We start from the raw sequence: 15,000 nt of genomic DNA on the forward strand, positions 1-15,000 counted from the left end.
AGTTTGTAGGAGCATATGAAAGGCATTTATATTGAAGACGATCCTTTCACAGACTGAAACCATCTCAGTCAGCATACAAGAACCACAGGTAACTGAAACATCACCTCACCCCTATGATGTGTTTTTGTTTGCAGTAAACACTGACCTCTGAGAGAGAGGGGCTACTGTGGTTATCACACACACTGGACACACACTCGCACCCTTATGGACACACACTCTCACCCTTATGCCTGAGGTGCACTACGGATAGAGAGGGACAGAAGACAACATTTGATCTCAGTCCTCAGATTATGCAACGTAAACATGTCAGTGTCAGATTCTGATGCAGCTTTTCAATATGGATTGTTTCTAATGCAAATGATTAAATCAATAGATATATCATGACATCGCAGAGTCATGTCACCATTAATCAACTGACCTCGCTGCTTTCTTACAGTAATATCTGATGAACTGGCATGTTAGCATATGACATGTAGCATATAGCATATGACATGTACAACCATAAGACACTGTGAGAGCTGCTGTACCACCATGATTACCCAGAATGGTAACATGACACTCCTGCATTACAGAGTGTCGTAGCAACATAAAAAGCAGGCCTTTGAAAAATGCCATTACATGGGTATGGCATGGGGACATCTGTTAGACATGTCAGTCTTAGGGTGTAGAGTTGGAGTAAAATTGTTGTTCAAACTGAAACCATCTGAGGAGGCTAGAAGAGATAGATTTCTAACAACCTGTGTTCACACACACAGTACTGTATGCCTGGGATGTATGTGCTAGTTTCCTCAGTAAATGCCAACTGCTACCTGACAGCTGTTCCTTGGATTTCCTTATTAGATACCGAACAGAAAAAAAAAAGTTTTTTACTGTACTGCTTTTTTCAGTTCCAGGGCAAAAAAAGAACCCCTACACACACCACGTCCATGAGTGGTATTTCCAAGGTGCGTCAATAAGAGTATTCTCAGAATCCAGGCCCTTACTTGTGCTCACGTGGTGCTTCTGTTCTTCACCTCTGCCTTAATGCCATAGAGTGTCCTCAATCAATGCTAATTCTATCTGTCTCTTCCTGCAAAAGGCCTGCAACAATGCAGAGTGCACTCTACACAGACACCCCCCCTACACACACACACACACACACACACACACACACAGCCAAAGCTTTCTTGTTAACAGCCTTTGCTTCGACAGAGTTCGAGAGAGACTTAACCGTTAAAACACACATGAAATTCCACCACATGTTTGGTCAAACTGTTGATGTATGAATGAATGATGTCAAACTACGTATTTTAAATTAGGCTACAAATCAGGAAATTGCATTATTACCACACATAAATCCAACTGAATAGGATGGAGGTTCTTGAGCTGTACAAACAATTATTTTGATATATTAATGTGATGAAAAATTGTTGCTCTTGTTGCTGGAAATTATTAAGATTGGAAGCTTAGATTATGAGCTCTTAAATCATGTATTACATTCGACAAACTACATTAGATCTCAAAAATTACCCTCCAGGGCAAATCATTCCCTGGTTACTACTTCTGTAACCTACACATTTATGTATGTTCAAGAACCCTCTACAGACAACATGTCCTTATCAACACACACGTCATCTCTAACTGAGACAACTTCCCTTGATACTATCTCACAATCTTGAAGATGCAGCGATGTTCTAGAGCAAAATGTTTATTTCATTATTTGATCTCAAAGCCACCAAAGAGCAACTGGAACATTGTTCAGCAACAAGATGTGGGTATACCCCCTTTTGGCAAAAAAAGGCACTAAAAGGGGCACCAAATTCCTGTACATTTGACAAAAAGGTCGTACTCCTACCCACACCAACATCATATCCACCAACACACCAACATCCAGTACCATGGGTTCCAGGCATGCATCGCATCGGCAATGTCAGACAATCCATTGTCCTCAGTCAGCGTGGCATGAAAATGGGTTTAAAGTCGTTATTTTGAGGCAAAAGAACCACACACTGACCTCACAGCTCTCCTGCCTCAATCGCCAGGGCCGACGTGCTCTTGAGTCTGCCCCAGTTTACAGTCTCTCTCCTCTCCAGTCTTACAGCAGGAGCCGTCTCCCTGCTCCAACTCCAAACTGTGCCATACGCTTTTATACGATGCTCTTTGTGTGCGTGTGTGTGTGTGTGTGTGTGTGTGTGTGTGTGTCCAGTGGCTATTTTCCTGTGGGAACAGACTCACCCTCACAAGGACACACTGAGCTCTGAGCAATCAAACTGGAGTGACTAGTTTTGTGTTTGCACACTAAGCGCAAGAGTGTCACTTACAGCAAAGCAAACGATGCACATTAAACCGTCACTAGAGCATCTTAAACAACACTTAACCTGCACAAACCTATCAGTACACAGTTAGACATCTACTGTAGAGCATCTTAAACAACACTTAACCTGCACAAACCTATCAGTACACAGTTAGACATCTAGAGCATCTTAAACAATGCTTAACCTGCACAAACCTACATACTGTAAGTGCTCAGTTAGACATCTAGAGCATCTTAAACAACGTTTCACCTGCACAAACCTATAAGTGCTCAGTTAAACATCTAGAGCATCCAAAACAACACTTAACCTGCACAAACCTACATCAGTACCCAGCTAGACATCTCTTTCAAGAAGAGCGAAGATGTTACAGCATTTTATTGAAAAAAATTGATTGACACCATGCTGCTGCCTCTCTAATATTTGCGCCAGATCATATTCTCTGTGACGTTATTTCCCTGTCCAGAACCTTGCTGTCTTCAGAGATCATATCTCTGAAAGACAGTCACATGTCGAAAGAAAAACTGAAAGACAGTCACATGTCAAGAGAAGTCAACATGCAATGTTTGACTTCAGTGCCTTATGCAATGACATAATAGCACTAATACTGGTACAGGCATCAGCACCATTGTCCACCAAAGACACATTCAATTATGCAAAAATTATGTATTTCGCAATATCAATTAAATGTGAGAAAAGGCGCCCGTAAGCTCCTGTAGATGAGGCTAATATGGATTATGTGTGAGAGGTGGGCTGCCAATGCTCTCATGGTCACTTTGCTGACAGTGATAAAATAAATAAATAAATAAAATACAGATGAGGCCTTTTGTCTGTCAATTTGCATGTCAGCTTAATCTCCATAATTTACAGAGTGGTTTACAAAGATGGTAAAGGAACATCTAAGTATATACATATATGTATAACACGCAACAACAGTCTTACTGTATCAAAAGCCAGCCCAGCATTTTGCATTACATAAGTTATTAGTAAAGTTTGTGAATAAAAATGCTAACCGTAAAGGGAACATTTTTTACATAGATTTCCATTTCTCGAGGTCACCAAGTACTGTCGATATGAAAAAAGGAAAACAAACAGTTTTACCTAGCTCGAATTGCTAGCTCCAACAGCTAAAGCAACGCTACACTCTGGGGGCAAGAACAAGAGGGCATGAAATGCCCCCACAGTGTAGTGCTGCAGCTGGCTGGCTGCTTCCTGGCTGGAATGATCACTGGATTTCTCTTAGCCCAACTTCAAAGGTCTTAATGGGCTAAACGTATATACAGATCTAGAGGTCCAGCCAAATGTTTACAGTAGTCCAGACTTGTAAGTTCAAGTTAACAAGGTGTGAATTCCATACATACAGTACACACTATGCAGTAGTGGTGCGTCCATCTGCAGTTTGCAGACTCTACAGTATTTAGCAGATAAGGGCAGAGTAAACAGGAGGCTTTACGAATGTAAATCCTTAAATCAGCCTGAGGAGGGCTTTTTCCTGCCTGCACTCACTCTTTCTTTTTCAATGTCTGACTCCCTCCCCCAACATCTCACTCCTCTCCTTCCTTCCTACCCTCACTCCCTCTAAATTACTCTCTCTCTCTCTCTCTTCTCTCTCTCTCTTTCCATCCATTCTTCTCATCCAGTCGAACCACTCTGGGTAGGCCTATCTCTTTGACTCTTTAACTCCCTCCCTCCCTCTCCCACTCTCTCTCTTTTTACATACCTCTCTTCTCTCCTCCTCCTCCTCCCTCCCTCATTCCCTCTCCATCTCCCTTTCTGTTCTACGCAACAGTGCTCCCCCCTCCCTCCCTCTCTCTCCTCTCCTTTGCTTTCTCTCTTGTGTGGGGGGACACCCCCCTCCGGCCTCTAGGCGACCTCTCTTTCTCTCTCTCTCTCTCTCTCTGCCCACAGACAGACCACTTCACATTGCTTCCCCACCTGTAGAGACGTCAACAGAGCTCGGCCCACTTCAAAGTGCTGCGGCGTGATTGAGCGCTGATTGCCACGGGCCACTTGACTCACTCCATCTCCTCTCTGGGACTAAAACTTTTGGGGAATGATTTGGGGGCTAGCAGGGAGGGATGGAGGAGAGGCAGGGAGGAATGAGGGGGTCTGGGAGGGAGGGTGTGTGTTGGGGGGGGGGGGGGGGGGGTGATGGAATTCACCTTTGATGAAGCTCAGTGTACGGCTTATCACCGCAAAGCCATCTGATCAATACTGCGACTGTCAGTCATAGATTTCACATTACTACCCATGCTCCAAAGCCTAGACACACCATGCTTATCAAAATCACTCTAATTAATTAGCATTAAGATGTTTATGGTATATGCAAGGCTTTGCATTCAGCTATACTGACCTAGAAGGGCTATATCCAGTTCAGCGAATGTAACTATTTCCATTATGAAATCAAATCTGTGAATGGGTGAATGGAAAGTAATGGAATCGAAAGTAATGATGCACTCATTCCACAATCACATACAACAGTGTCATGACACATGAGTGGGACAACAGCTCCAGGGACATTCCGTCCAACTCACAAGTACGTAGCAATGAAATGAAAAGTGCAGGACTCCCACACCAGAGTGAAAGCTACAGGACAGGAGCTCAGGCACACAGAGGCGAGGAGAGGGTCCGAGAGAGTCCTGGTGCTGTCCTCTCTTTCTGCCGGCCTGTTGGCCAGTCGCTCTGGCCTTGATCATGCAACAGCCATCATTTCTGCTCACGCTTTCTCTGGCTAAAGTGCCTGTGACAGGGAAACAATTCGCCATGGCGACTGAAACCATGCCAGGCCTGGTCCCTAAGGCCTAGGCTCACAGGAAGAGAGAGAGAGAGAGAGAGAGAGAGAGAGAGAGAGAGAGAGAGACCTGAGGCTAGGCCACTCTGGAGTTGCGCTTAGCTGCCCCGGCCTGATGGTCCATCTGTCTCCCAATCACAGCAGCTCCCCACTCAGACCCTGACTGCCCCTGACATGGCACAGCTAGCCTAGCGCTCTCCAGCACAGTCTCCACTGGGACCACGGAGAAACAGAGCGAGCTGTCACACATGTACAGAATTAGACCTCACATCAAAACCACTTGAGTTAGTTAATTCTACAAAGTAGATGGGGTCAAAGACTTAATAATTGGGTTTAAAACAGACCGGATTAGGTCATAATGTCAGTGGTGCTTCAAATGTTTCTATTGAGTAATGCTTAATTAAAGAATACGAGATGGGGTTTTTTCCCACTCCTTCACGGTCAGTCAATGCTGTCTCCTGAGAAATATGATATGTATCATATGTAAATTAAACAGTAATAGGAACACTACTGACTCATTGTGTTCAACAAACTGGTAGCCTACAATCAACATAATTTCCCTCCGTGGGCTGTTGTTATGGTTTGGAGAGGGGAAAAGGAGAATGTGTGGGTTATGATGATAAATCTGAAACAAATCTCTGCAATAAAAACGTTTGTGAAAATAGGCCTGTCACACACAGCATTTACAGTAACTGTGTGCATGTGTCTTGAGCTCGTCATGTCATGCATGCACTGGTATATTTAAGCATGTGTACTGGTGATACCTAACACACCCACATATGAAAGTAAGGTTACAATACATCTGCATATTGCCTTCCTGTTCTCCAGCTCTTTGGACAAGACAATCTGTTATCTGTTACAAGATAACATGCCCATATCCACACGGTCCTAAAAGCCTACCATGAAATACAGTAAACATAGGCCTACTTCAACTTTTGTGCTAAAGCATGTAGGCCTACTGCTTTAAACAAGGCATCCCAACGTTTGTTATCCATGCATTTCTGTTGATGCCCAATTTGGCCCTAATAGACAACCTGTCTTTCATGACTGGATCGTGTACAGCCAATAAGAGGGCCAAAACACTTTCGGGCATCTGAGCAAGGCTATGAGCAGTGTGCAAACCTACTACTTCTGCATAACAATGTTGAGGCCTATACTGTAGTTTTGTTTAGGTCGCAGACAGGATATGGGCTATTCTTCAAATCACCCCCTAAGAGAATGTAAGAAGACCTCTTCTGATGCTGGCAGCGTAGCCCACGAACTCCAGACAGTGTCTCTTCATTTGTAATAGGGGACAGATGTGACGTTTTGACGTGATCACGTTTGGGCTACTGCATGTTATGGTTGAACAACTAGCCGTCAGTGGCAACCGGTACACCTTTTCATTCTGAGTACCCAATCGTGATGCGTGGAGAACCTTTAGTCTGGTGAAGAGAATTCTGGGGTGCTGTCGAAAAAACATCGCTGGTGTTCACATTTTTAATTGGCTGGACATTGGCTACAAATGCAATTTTGCATCACTGGACGCAGTGTGTCCAAACGCCACAGAAACACTCTATGTTTAGGACTAAAGACAAAGGGAATTGCAAGCAGGCATCCGGCTAGCGTTGAATTCGATTCTGAGCAAAAGACGCCCTTCCATCTAAAAAATATCACACCTTCTACACTGCTCCACCCGATGCTTTTTGTTTCTCTCTTCGCACACGTTACCTTATAAAAATAACCAACGACATCTGGAAATGCAAGTTATCGAGCCTTCGGCATGTTTAGACATCAGATGCACCTGCCCGGGATACGCAGTGATTCCAACATCTGGTTATATCATACCCTATAGTGTTTGTATTGATAGTCTGCGATGAAGAAAGCAGTAGACGTTCTTACCTTGGCGATTTCAGTCATTATTTCCCATCGCTCTGTGAATTTGGGTTATTCAGTCCTTTCACGTATGGTTTGTTTCTACCCTTTGACAAGACAGCCTTTCGCGTCTGCCTGTCGGTATCTCTCTCATCCTCATGTCATTCTCCGCTGCAGCAGAAGCGCAAGTCACGCCTACCCCTATCTCCTCCACCGTCTGACGTCAAGGAAGGACTGATCCGCCTTCTACCGCTCGCTGCGCTTACCTGCGAACGCGATTGTCTTCAAGTCCATGCTACCTGCCCACATCTCTTCACAGATGACGTTAAACGCAAAAGCAACGCGGCAGATGTTGCTGATACTGGTAGCTTCTATAGCGGATATGATAGCCTACATCGGTTTAATCTCCAGAAAATGAAACCAATGAATACCAGGCTAAAACATGCGTAGCACAGGCTACCCGTTGCTGGTAACTGTTAAACCTAACATGCCATAATTTGGAAGACTATATTTGTCTGCATGTATTGTTTAGGTCAGGAGCAATCTGAACTTGGCTACCGGTTCCCAGTCAGTTGTGCCTCTGAAATCACTCCCCGAACTGTACCACGACAGACATCTAGTGACGGTGCGCCGGCAGCCAGTGGATGGCGTCAGAAGTCTGTCTGAAAACACTGTTGCCTAGTGAGAGTGATCAGTTTATGGTTTCACCAGGATAGACTAGGATACCCAAAAGTTGATGGATACGGTTTGGATATATACGTTTGTAGAATAAGTCTCAATTGATCGGCTTAAAAACAGAGAATAAATAGGGTCTGCTTGCATGATGCTGGCGACATATTATAGGCCACAAATAGGCTTGGTTTGTAACAGCACATTTTATTGTAAGAGGAAAAAGAAGGCTAAACGAAGTTTATATGGGCCTACATACTGTATCTGGGAATTCTGTCTTGCAACAAGCTAAAGCAATATGCAATAAAGAAACAGCATATTTGCTTTCTGTGCTCTCTGTAAATAGAACACACTTAATGAGTTTGTAAAGGGAGACTCGGGCGGGGTGGTCCCCCAGAGTCTCTCTTTTGACCAATCCCCTCCAACAAACTTGCCCGACTAGTTTTGTTTGTTCCCACAGTGAGAGGCTGTCGTTGCTGTCAATCCCCGCGGTCCACCTGTTCGGTGCGTCGAGCTTAATGGAATTATTTTTTTTCAGAGGATCATTATCATCACCCTCGTCTCGTCCTTGCGGGTGTAGTCTATAATTAGATATGAAGACGAGTTTCATGCCGCTGGTTTTTCTGTGCTGCCTTGGGTATATTCAAAGCAAGCCTTCATCGCAGCCGTGTCCAAGTGGCCAGTTTGCGCTGAAGAATCAGTGCGTCCTCTGTCATTCCACCTGCTCAGAATGTGCGGGCCACGAGCTCTTCGAATGCACCTCTTGTGGAGTCGGTAAGTAATGTGCCAACGCCAACGTTAGTTGTTTGAGCGTGATTGTTTTTAAGGCATATGTTAAAATATCATTATGACGGGAAATTGTAGCCTAGATAAGTGTACAATATGGATGTTGGTGTTGTGGTGTGAAGCAGAAATCTACCAAAGTCTACCATAGATCTACAACGTTTCTAAGACACGTTTGATTGATTCTGACTAATTGTGCAAATAATACTGAGGCATAGTTTCCAACGAGAGATTTTGTTCTTACAACAAAAAATGAACTCAACAGTTCAGAAATGTGACAAAGGCTTTTTAGGGTTACTGAGTTATCAGGCTCTCTTCACTGTGTGTACATACACGAAGCACTTATCATGTTGAAACTCTTGGAGTGCTCAGGAGAAATGTTCCTCTGTCTGCTTATGGTTTTCCAAAGCACTGCACAGCTGCAACAGAGGAAGACAAAAGATAGCGCACAGCCATTAACCAGGCTGCCAAAGACAGACGTGCACCTCAAAGGAGGATTTGTTTAATGGTTCCAAACATGGCCTGAAAGGAGAGCAAGTTAAATGCAGACAATGCCACACACACACACACACACACACACACACACACACACACACACACACACACCCACACCCACACCCACACCCACACCCACACACACACCCACACCCACACACACACACACAGGGGTTGGGTTAGGTTGGGTGGGGTGTGCAGAGAAGAGAGAGAGAGAGAGAGTGAAAGAGATGCAAAGCATGACTAACACTGTCACCTTCATCATCGTCATCATCTTTAGTCACTTCAGGGGTTCACTAACGTTAGGCCTAGTTAATGACCATTGTCCCTTAAGAATTATAAGGTTCTATCTAAGTTCTGAGCAGTCCTGAGATATCGATCTTTAGAGTCTTGAAAACAATTATACTGATTCAAAAAAGCTCTTCAGAGAGCCTATAATGTCCATAAATGCATACAACTTCAAGAAACACCTCACCTCAGCTTCTTAAAAAAAAAAAAAAAAAAAAGGAACCTTATAATTGTAAGGGGACAATAAATGTAATCGCAGAGGAGGACATGAACACAGGGTGCAAAGCCTAGTGGTGTTGAGGTGTGTGATCACTTCCTGCTCCTCTGGGGTGTGTGAGCACTGAAATCTGATAATGTCAGACAGGGGCCTTTGTCACACCGCAGAGAAGCGTCCCCCGGGGGCCCGGCTATAGGTGCTCTGACCCAGAGGGGACTGGTCTCCCCCCACTCCCACTACCACCCCTGTCCAAGCTACCCCCACGCCCAGCACTATCGCACCGCGCTCAGAGACTGCCTGCTCACACCGGGAATAGAACAGGCCTTTTACAGTACCTAAAGGGAGGATGGGTTATCACAGCAGACAATGCAAAGGTTTTCTATTATATGCAAAACAAAGATCAAGGCTGCCCTAGTTTGTATTCATGGAATTGCAGGTGCACAGTTAAGCGATGAGAAGTGAACTGCATGCTTAAGTAGGAACATATGAGCTTTATGAGGCAATAACATTTGAAATATCATACATTTCAAAGGTCAATTTTGGAACCTTGCTATACCACTTATTGTTATTGAGGAAATTACAGTAGTGCATTCACATTTAAAATGTCAAATCTGTTGATGCTTTCGCCTGATTTTAAACGTAATGATGCTTTTTGAACTTGCTATATGCAGTGTTTTTAGTGACTTCTTTGTGACTGGTTCTGATTCTAAAATGGATCACGTCATTGTCACCATCATCAGTTATCTTATCTGAACCAGAATAGACAGGATCCATCCAGGAGATGCTTTGCAATCGCAAATTCAGTTTGAAACAATAGTGAAGTGTAGTGAAATATGAGTTATTAATTGTAGGAGACTGTATTAATCACACAATCAGGTGAGGGTTAGGACTGCAGGTACAGTATATTGCGTTGTACATTGTCACACAAACCACAGACACAAAAATAGTGTGGACTATAACTCTGTTGAAAGACCTGTTGTCTCAGCAAGGAGTAAGATCAACATGGAGGACACCCTTCAAGCCATTTCTTTAACTTACTGATGACAGACTGGCAGCTGCCCAGTGGTGATGGCGCCATGTTTATTTCCTTAATTATCCTTATAGTGTGTGAGTGAGGTGTGTGTGTGAGTCTGCATGCACATTTTTGTTTATCTCTGTATGAGTAATTCTGGATGATTCTGATTGACTTTGTGTACATTGCGTAACGTGTGTGGTTGCGTAGTTGTTTGTGTGTGTGTGTGTGTGTGGGGGGGGTGGTTGTGCTTGTGTGCGTGTTTGTGTGTGTGTGCGCGCGCGAGTGGGTGTGTTAGTGTGCATGTGACTTTTTGCAACATGAGTCAGTGTCCTCATCAATTCTGTGTGTGTGTGTGTGTGTGTGTCTGTGTGTGTGTGTGTGTGTGTGTGCCATTCAGTATCCCCCAACCCCTAATCTAGCTGACAGTTGCGGAAGCCTCTGATAGGGCTGCGTTTGGCCTCAGGAGCCGCGTGTCGGAGCGACGGGTGCTGCAGGTGGCAGGACGACATTAGTCAGTCGGCTCGGCACGGCAAAGCGCCACACGGCCGCCCGGAGCCCTCCTCTCCTCCGCTCTTGCTTGCCCTTGTCTAGCGCCACCACACCGCTGCCAGCCTGTGTGCCCTCGCGCTGACACACGGCTATTTACGGAGATCCCAGGCTAACAGGCTCCAAACCATGCCAGCGACACAGACAGGCGTCCAAGCGCTGGCATCGGAACTGGCACTGATGTTGTTGTGGGCTTCTGTGTAGTTTTAAGAGCTGAAACACTAGTGAGAGAAATGATTACAAAGAAAACATGTGTGTTGCTGTTAATGACTGCTTCATGTAAAAGAAAGACTTTTATTATCATTTTCCTTTATTTATGTTCTTCAAATTGTCTGTACCAACAGACACAAAGACTAGTGCTTGAGACATAGACATTATGTGTGTATGTGTGTGTGTGTGTGTTTGTGTGGTGTGTGTGTGTGTGTGTGTGTGTGTGTGTTTCCATGTGGACACACGCCTTACAGTGATTTATTTCATGCAGTGAACTTTCAGGCAGTTGGCAGCGTGCACTAATATCCTGTTGCCCATGTGACAGTTAGACCCACTTGGCGAGGGCCGATGATCTATTAGGAGGGCACAGCCATTGATTCCCTTTCCCAGAAGGCATTGCCCTGGGCAGGGGGGAGCCATTTCCTGGAAGGGTGATCTCCAGCTAATGGAGGCCTCATTACACACAGGAAGTAGGGTAATCAGAGGCGGCGGTCCACCACATTAAGGGAGTGTTGCGTCTGAGTGTCTCTCTCACCTCTCCTTCCTTCTCCTTCGAGAGTCTACCCAGGTCGGGCCTATAGGCAGATGCTCCCCACACACACACACACACACACACACACACACACACACACACACACACACATACACACACACGCACGCCCTTTTGAGCTCTGATCAAGGCTTTCCCCTATTAATAGAGGCATTGTTTGTGTATCTTCCGTTGGGGGCTTGATGATTGTGGGATAGTAATGGACCCTCATTTGCAAGGTTTTATTTAGCAGATGCTCTTGTCCCAAGTGACTTCTGGAGGACAGACGAAGTACAGTATATACAGTACACACGATTGGAAGAGATATTGTCCATTGGTACTGGTACTTTACAAATGCAATTGATAGATACAGGGTTCTAATGTGTGCCAGTCAGGTCAATAAGTTACAGTAGGTGCCTTGGGTAGATAAAGCTAAGAGTGCAATGCAGAGAAGTCCCCCACAATGCTAGCACCAATGCTCCACTCTGCGCTCATAATTGAGGCACAAATGTAACGCCATAAGAGACAGGTGGATCCACAAGTCAGTAGCGCACACATACAGTATGTCAGTATACTGTATACTGTGTTACAGTGAATACAAAGACATGGTGGTGAAAAATGTCTCTACATTTTTTTTTTTGCTGTGATTTCTAGATTTGTTGTTGAAATGTTGTCACTTCTCTGCTGTGCTCCCGGCAGATGAGGAAGGCCTGGAGCGTTTCCTGCACCAGGGCCACTGCCGGCCCCACTGCCCACGAGGAACCTACCCAGAGCGGGCGCGCTATTCCTGCCTGCCCTGCATGGTCAACTGCGAGCTGTGTGCCGACGACCGCGTCTGTGCCAAGTGCAGGGATGGCTATCGGCTCTTCGGCGGCATCTGCCAGGCTGCCCTCTGCAGAGTGGGTGAGTCTGTCATGTCAAGAGCTCTTCAATTACCCTTAGTCAGATCCCCTTTAAAACAAATGAATTGTGCTCCAGATTACAGTGATAGATAGTGAATACTATAATATATATACTACAATATAATCACTGTAACAACAATGGATTAAACAGGAAATATATAAGTAAGTAAAGAAATGAATGGTTCCTGAGATGAAGGTGATACTGTAGATAGGAACAGTTATGATTATTTACTCTAGAACATATTACTATAAGAAAACAGCAGAGAAAACCAGAAGTAAAAGAAAGAAGGAAAGAAAGAAAGAAAGAAAGAAAGATGGTATTTGCAGAGGCCTCTTCCAGGCTGTGTTTTGAATGGATGAGTCTATTTTAGAGTGGGGGAGGGGTGAGTTATGATGAGGGACTTCTCCAAGCATCCTTCACAGTCATTTTATAAATAAAATCAAATGGAGCCTGTTGCAGAGTCTAGAAATAGACGAGAGTGCTGCAGTTGTAATATACTGCACAAGAGGCATATAGTCAAAACAAGTAAGAAATACTGTATCAGTACAGTATATGTGTTCTCAAAGTGTGCTGCACAAGCTATCCCTAGTTTTCCCATGAGCAGATGTGGTAAAATATCATGATTTACATAATTGTTTCTTAAACGGCCTATTCCCAACTCTGAAGCAAAGTTGTGAGTCATTATTTGCAATATTGAAGCAACTCAAATATTGAAACAATAGTGAACCAAATCCAAACAGCATTATTGATTGTCTGTTTGTGGTTATGGTTATGGTTATAGTTATTTAGCAGACTGCCTAACAGTTTAACTGCCTTAGTTGGCTTGAACAAGTCAACAGTTTTGCAATGCTGTCGGTGTGTAGCTATGCCAGTTTACATCATTTTTTTTTTTTGACTAGTGGCCTAACATAACTAGCATTAGCAAGTTAACCCTTAGATGCATAGGCTACCAATACCTACACTCTTCCATGAGTGGGGTCAAAAATGACCCCAATTAGAATGCATGCGTTTTTTGCTGTAATCTCAAATAATGTCTCTCATTTTGGTTAAAGATGATGATTTTTATTATATATTTGTCTAAAATGTTTTTATTTCATGTTGGACATATTGATGCATCACTTTTTATTAACATTTTATTACAAAACAGCTTTTAGATAGGCAAAAAAGGTAAACATCCTAAAATTATCTCAACATAGGTGAATAGGGTAAAATTTTTAACTTAGAGATATCTTCATGAAACTTTACCAGTTGAATACTCACATAAATAGGAGAAAAAAACATATTGCAAGTTTTCTGTATTTATGTTTAAATATGCTAATTAGGTCGTGTCTAATTAAATATGCGCTAATTTGCATATATGTTTTGATGCAAAGAATCTGACCATTGGAAAAAGCCAGGTTGAAAATATTTTTTTTGTAGTGTTAATATATCAAATAAAAAAACATTTACAGAGGTGATTATGAATATCTTCTTTTGTTATCCAGTAAATCAGAAGGTACTGCCAATTGGCTTAAAAAAATGGATTTTTGCCCTATTTTTAGGCATAAAGTCATACAAATCAGGCCAAGAACGCTATATCAACAAATCCCTCTGTAAATATCGCTTGGTGAATTCTGCTTCACAATTATAGGAAGAGCGGACATCGAAGGATCAAAAAGCGACGTCGCTATGAACGCTTGGCCGCCACATTATATGATGATACTTAGATTTATGTTGTTGTGTAAAAATAGCCTTCAGGATGGTGAAACTGCTGACATGAGATGTGATAATCAACAGTAAATGTATACCTGACTGCCACAGTTGATAAAAATCAAAAGATCCTAGGGTTAACTTTTGAAATTCCATAGAAAATGCTTGGGGTCATTTTTGACCCCACCTATGCGGATCGGTGGTATTGATACAAAACATTAAATTACTTTACAAATATAACAGTTAGACACAAATCCAAATGGCCTCATGTCAAAGACAACCTATTTGAGGAATACATAGAAGGTTAAATGAAAAAAAATTAAAATGAAGAAGATACTGCAAGAAAACAACCCCTGGGGTCATTTTTGACCCCACTTATGCATCTAAGGGTTAAAAGAAAATGAAACATCTGACACTACAAGCAAGGTGCAACAAAAAATGGTTCAGCGAGTATTGTGTGATATAGTGTTGAAGTAGGTCTGTGGTGGGGGGGTTTCCCGGGATATTTTGTGAGTTAGGAAAAAGTTTGAGTAGCACTACTGTACATATTTGTCAGTTCCAATGCTGTGTATGACTATACTGTAGAAAAGAAAAGTGAGGGGTTATCATGCGTGTAATATACTGTATGCGCGAAAGACTGATAAAAGGAGATGGATGTGATACATAACACAGTTACTGTTCTGTCCTTCTGACTCCAGGGCAGGTAGAGGACTCTGAGAC

At 43.4% G+C, this 15,000-nt stretch overlaps 1 protein-coding gene across 1 annotated transcript in view; it reads left to right on the forward strand.

The window, feature by feature from the left end:
* The first annotated feature begins 8,076 nt into the window (after positions 1-8,076).
* The window catches only part of LOC134094284 (proprotein convertase subtilisin/kexin type 5), a 56,835-nt gene continuing 49,911 nt past the window's right edge, over positions 8,077-15,000 (forward strand). The window contains exons 1-3 of the mRNA XM_062547760.1: positions 8,077-8,379; positions 12,388-12,591; positions 14,979-15,000. The exon at positions 14,979-15,000 is cut by the window's right edge and continues 47 nt beyond it. Of these exons, the coding sequence (XP_062403744.1) occupies positions 8,199-8,379; positions 12,388-12,591; positions 14,979-15,000 (407 nt within the window). The 5' untranslated portion in view covers positions 8,077-8,198. The remainder of the gene's footprint in view (positions 8,380-12,387; positions 12,592-14,978) is intronic.

Source organism: Sardina pilchardus, chromosome 10 (genome assembly GCF_963854185.1).
Source record: "Sardina pilchardus chromosome 10, fSarPil1.1, whole genome shotgun sequence".
Classification (NCBI taxonomy): Eukaryota; Metazoa; Chordata; class Actinopteri; order Clupeiformes; family Clupeidae; genus Sardina; species Sardina pilchardus.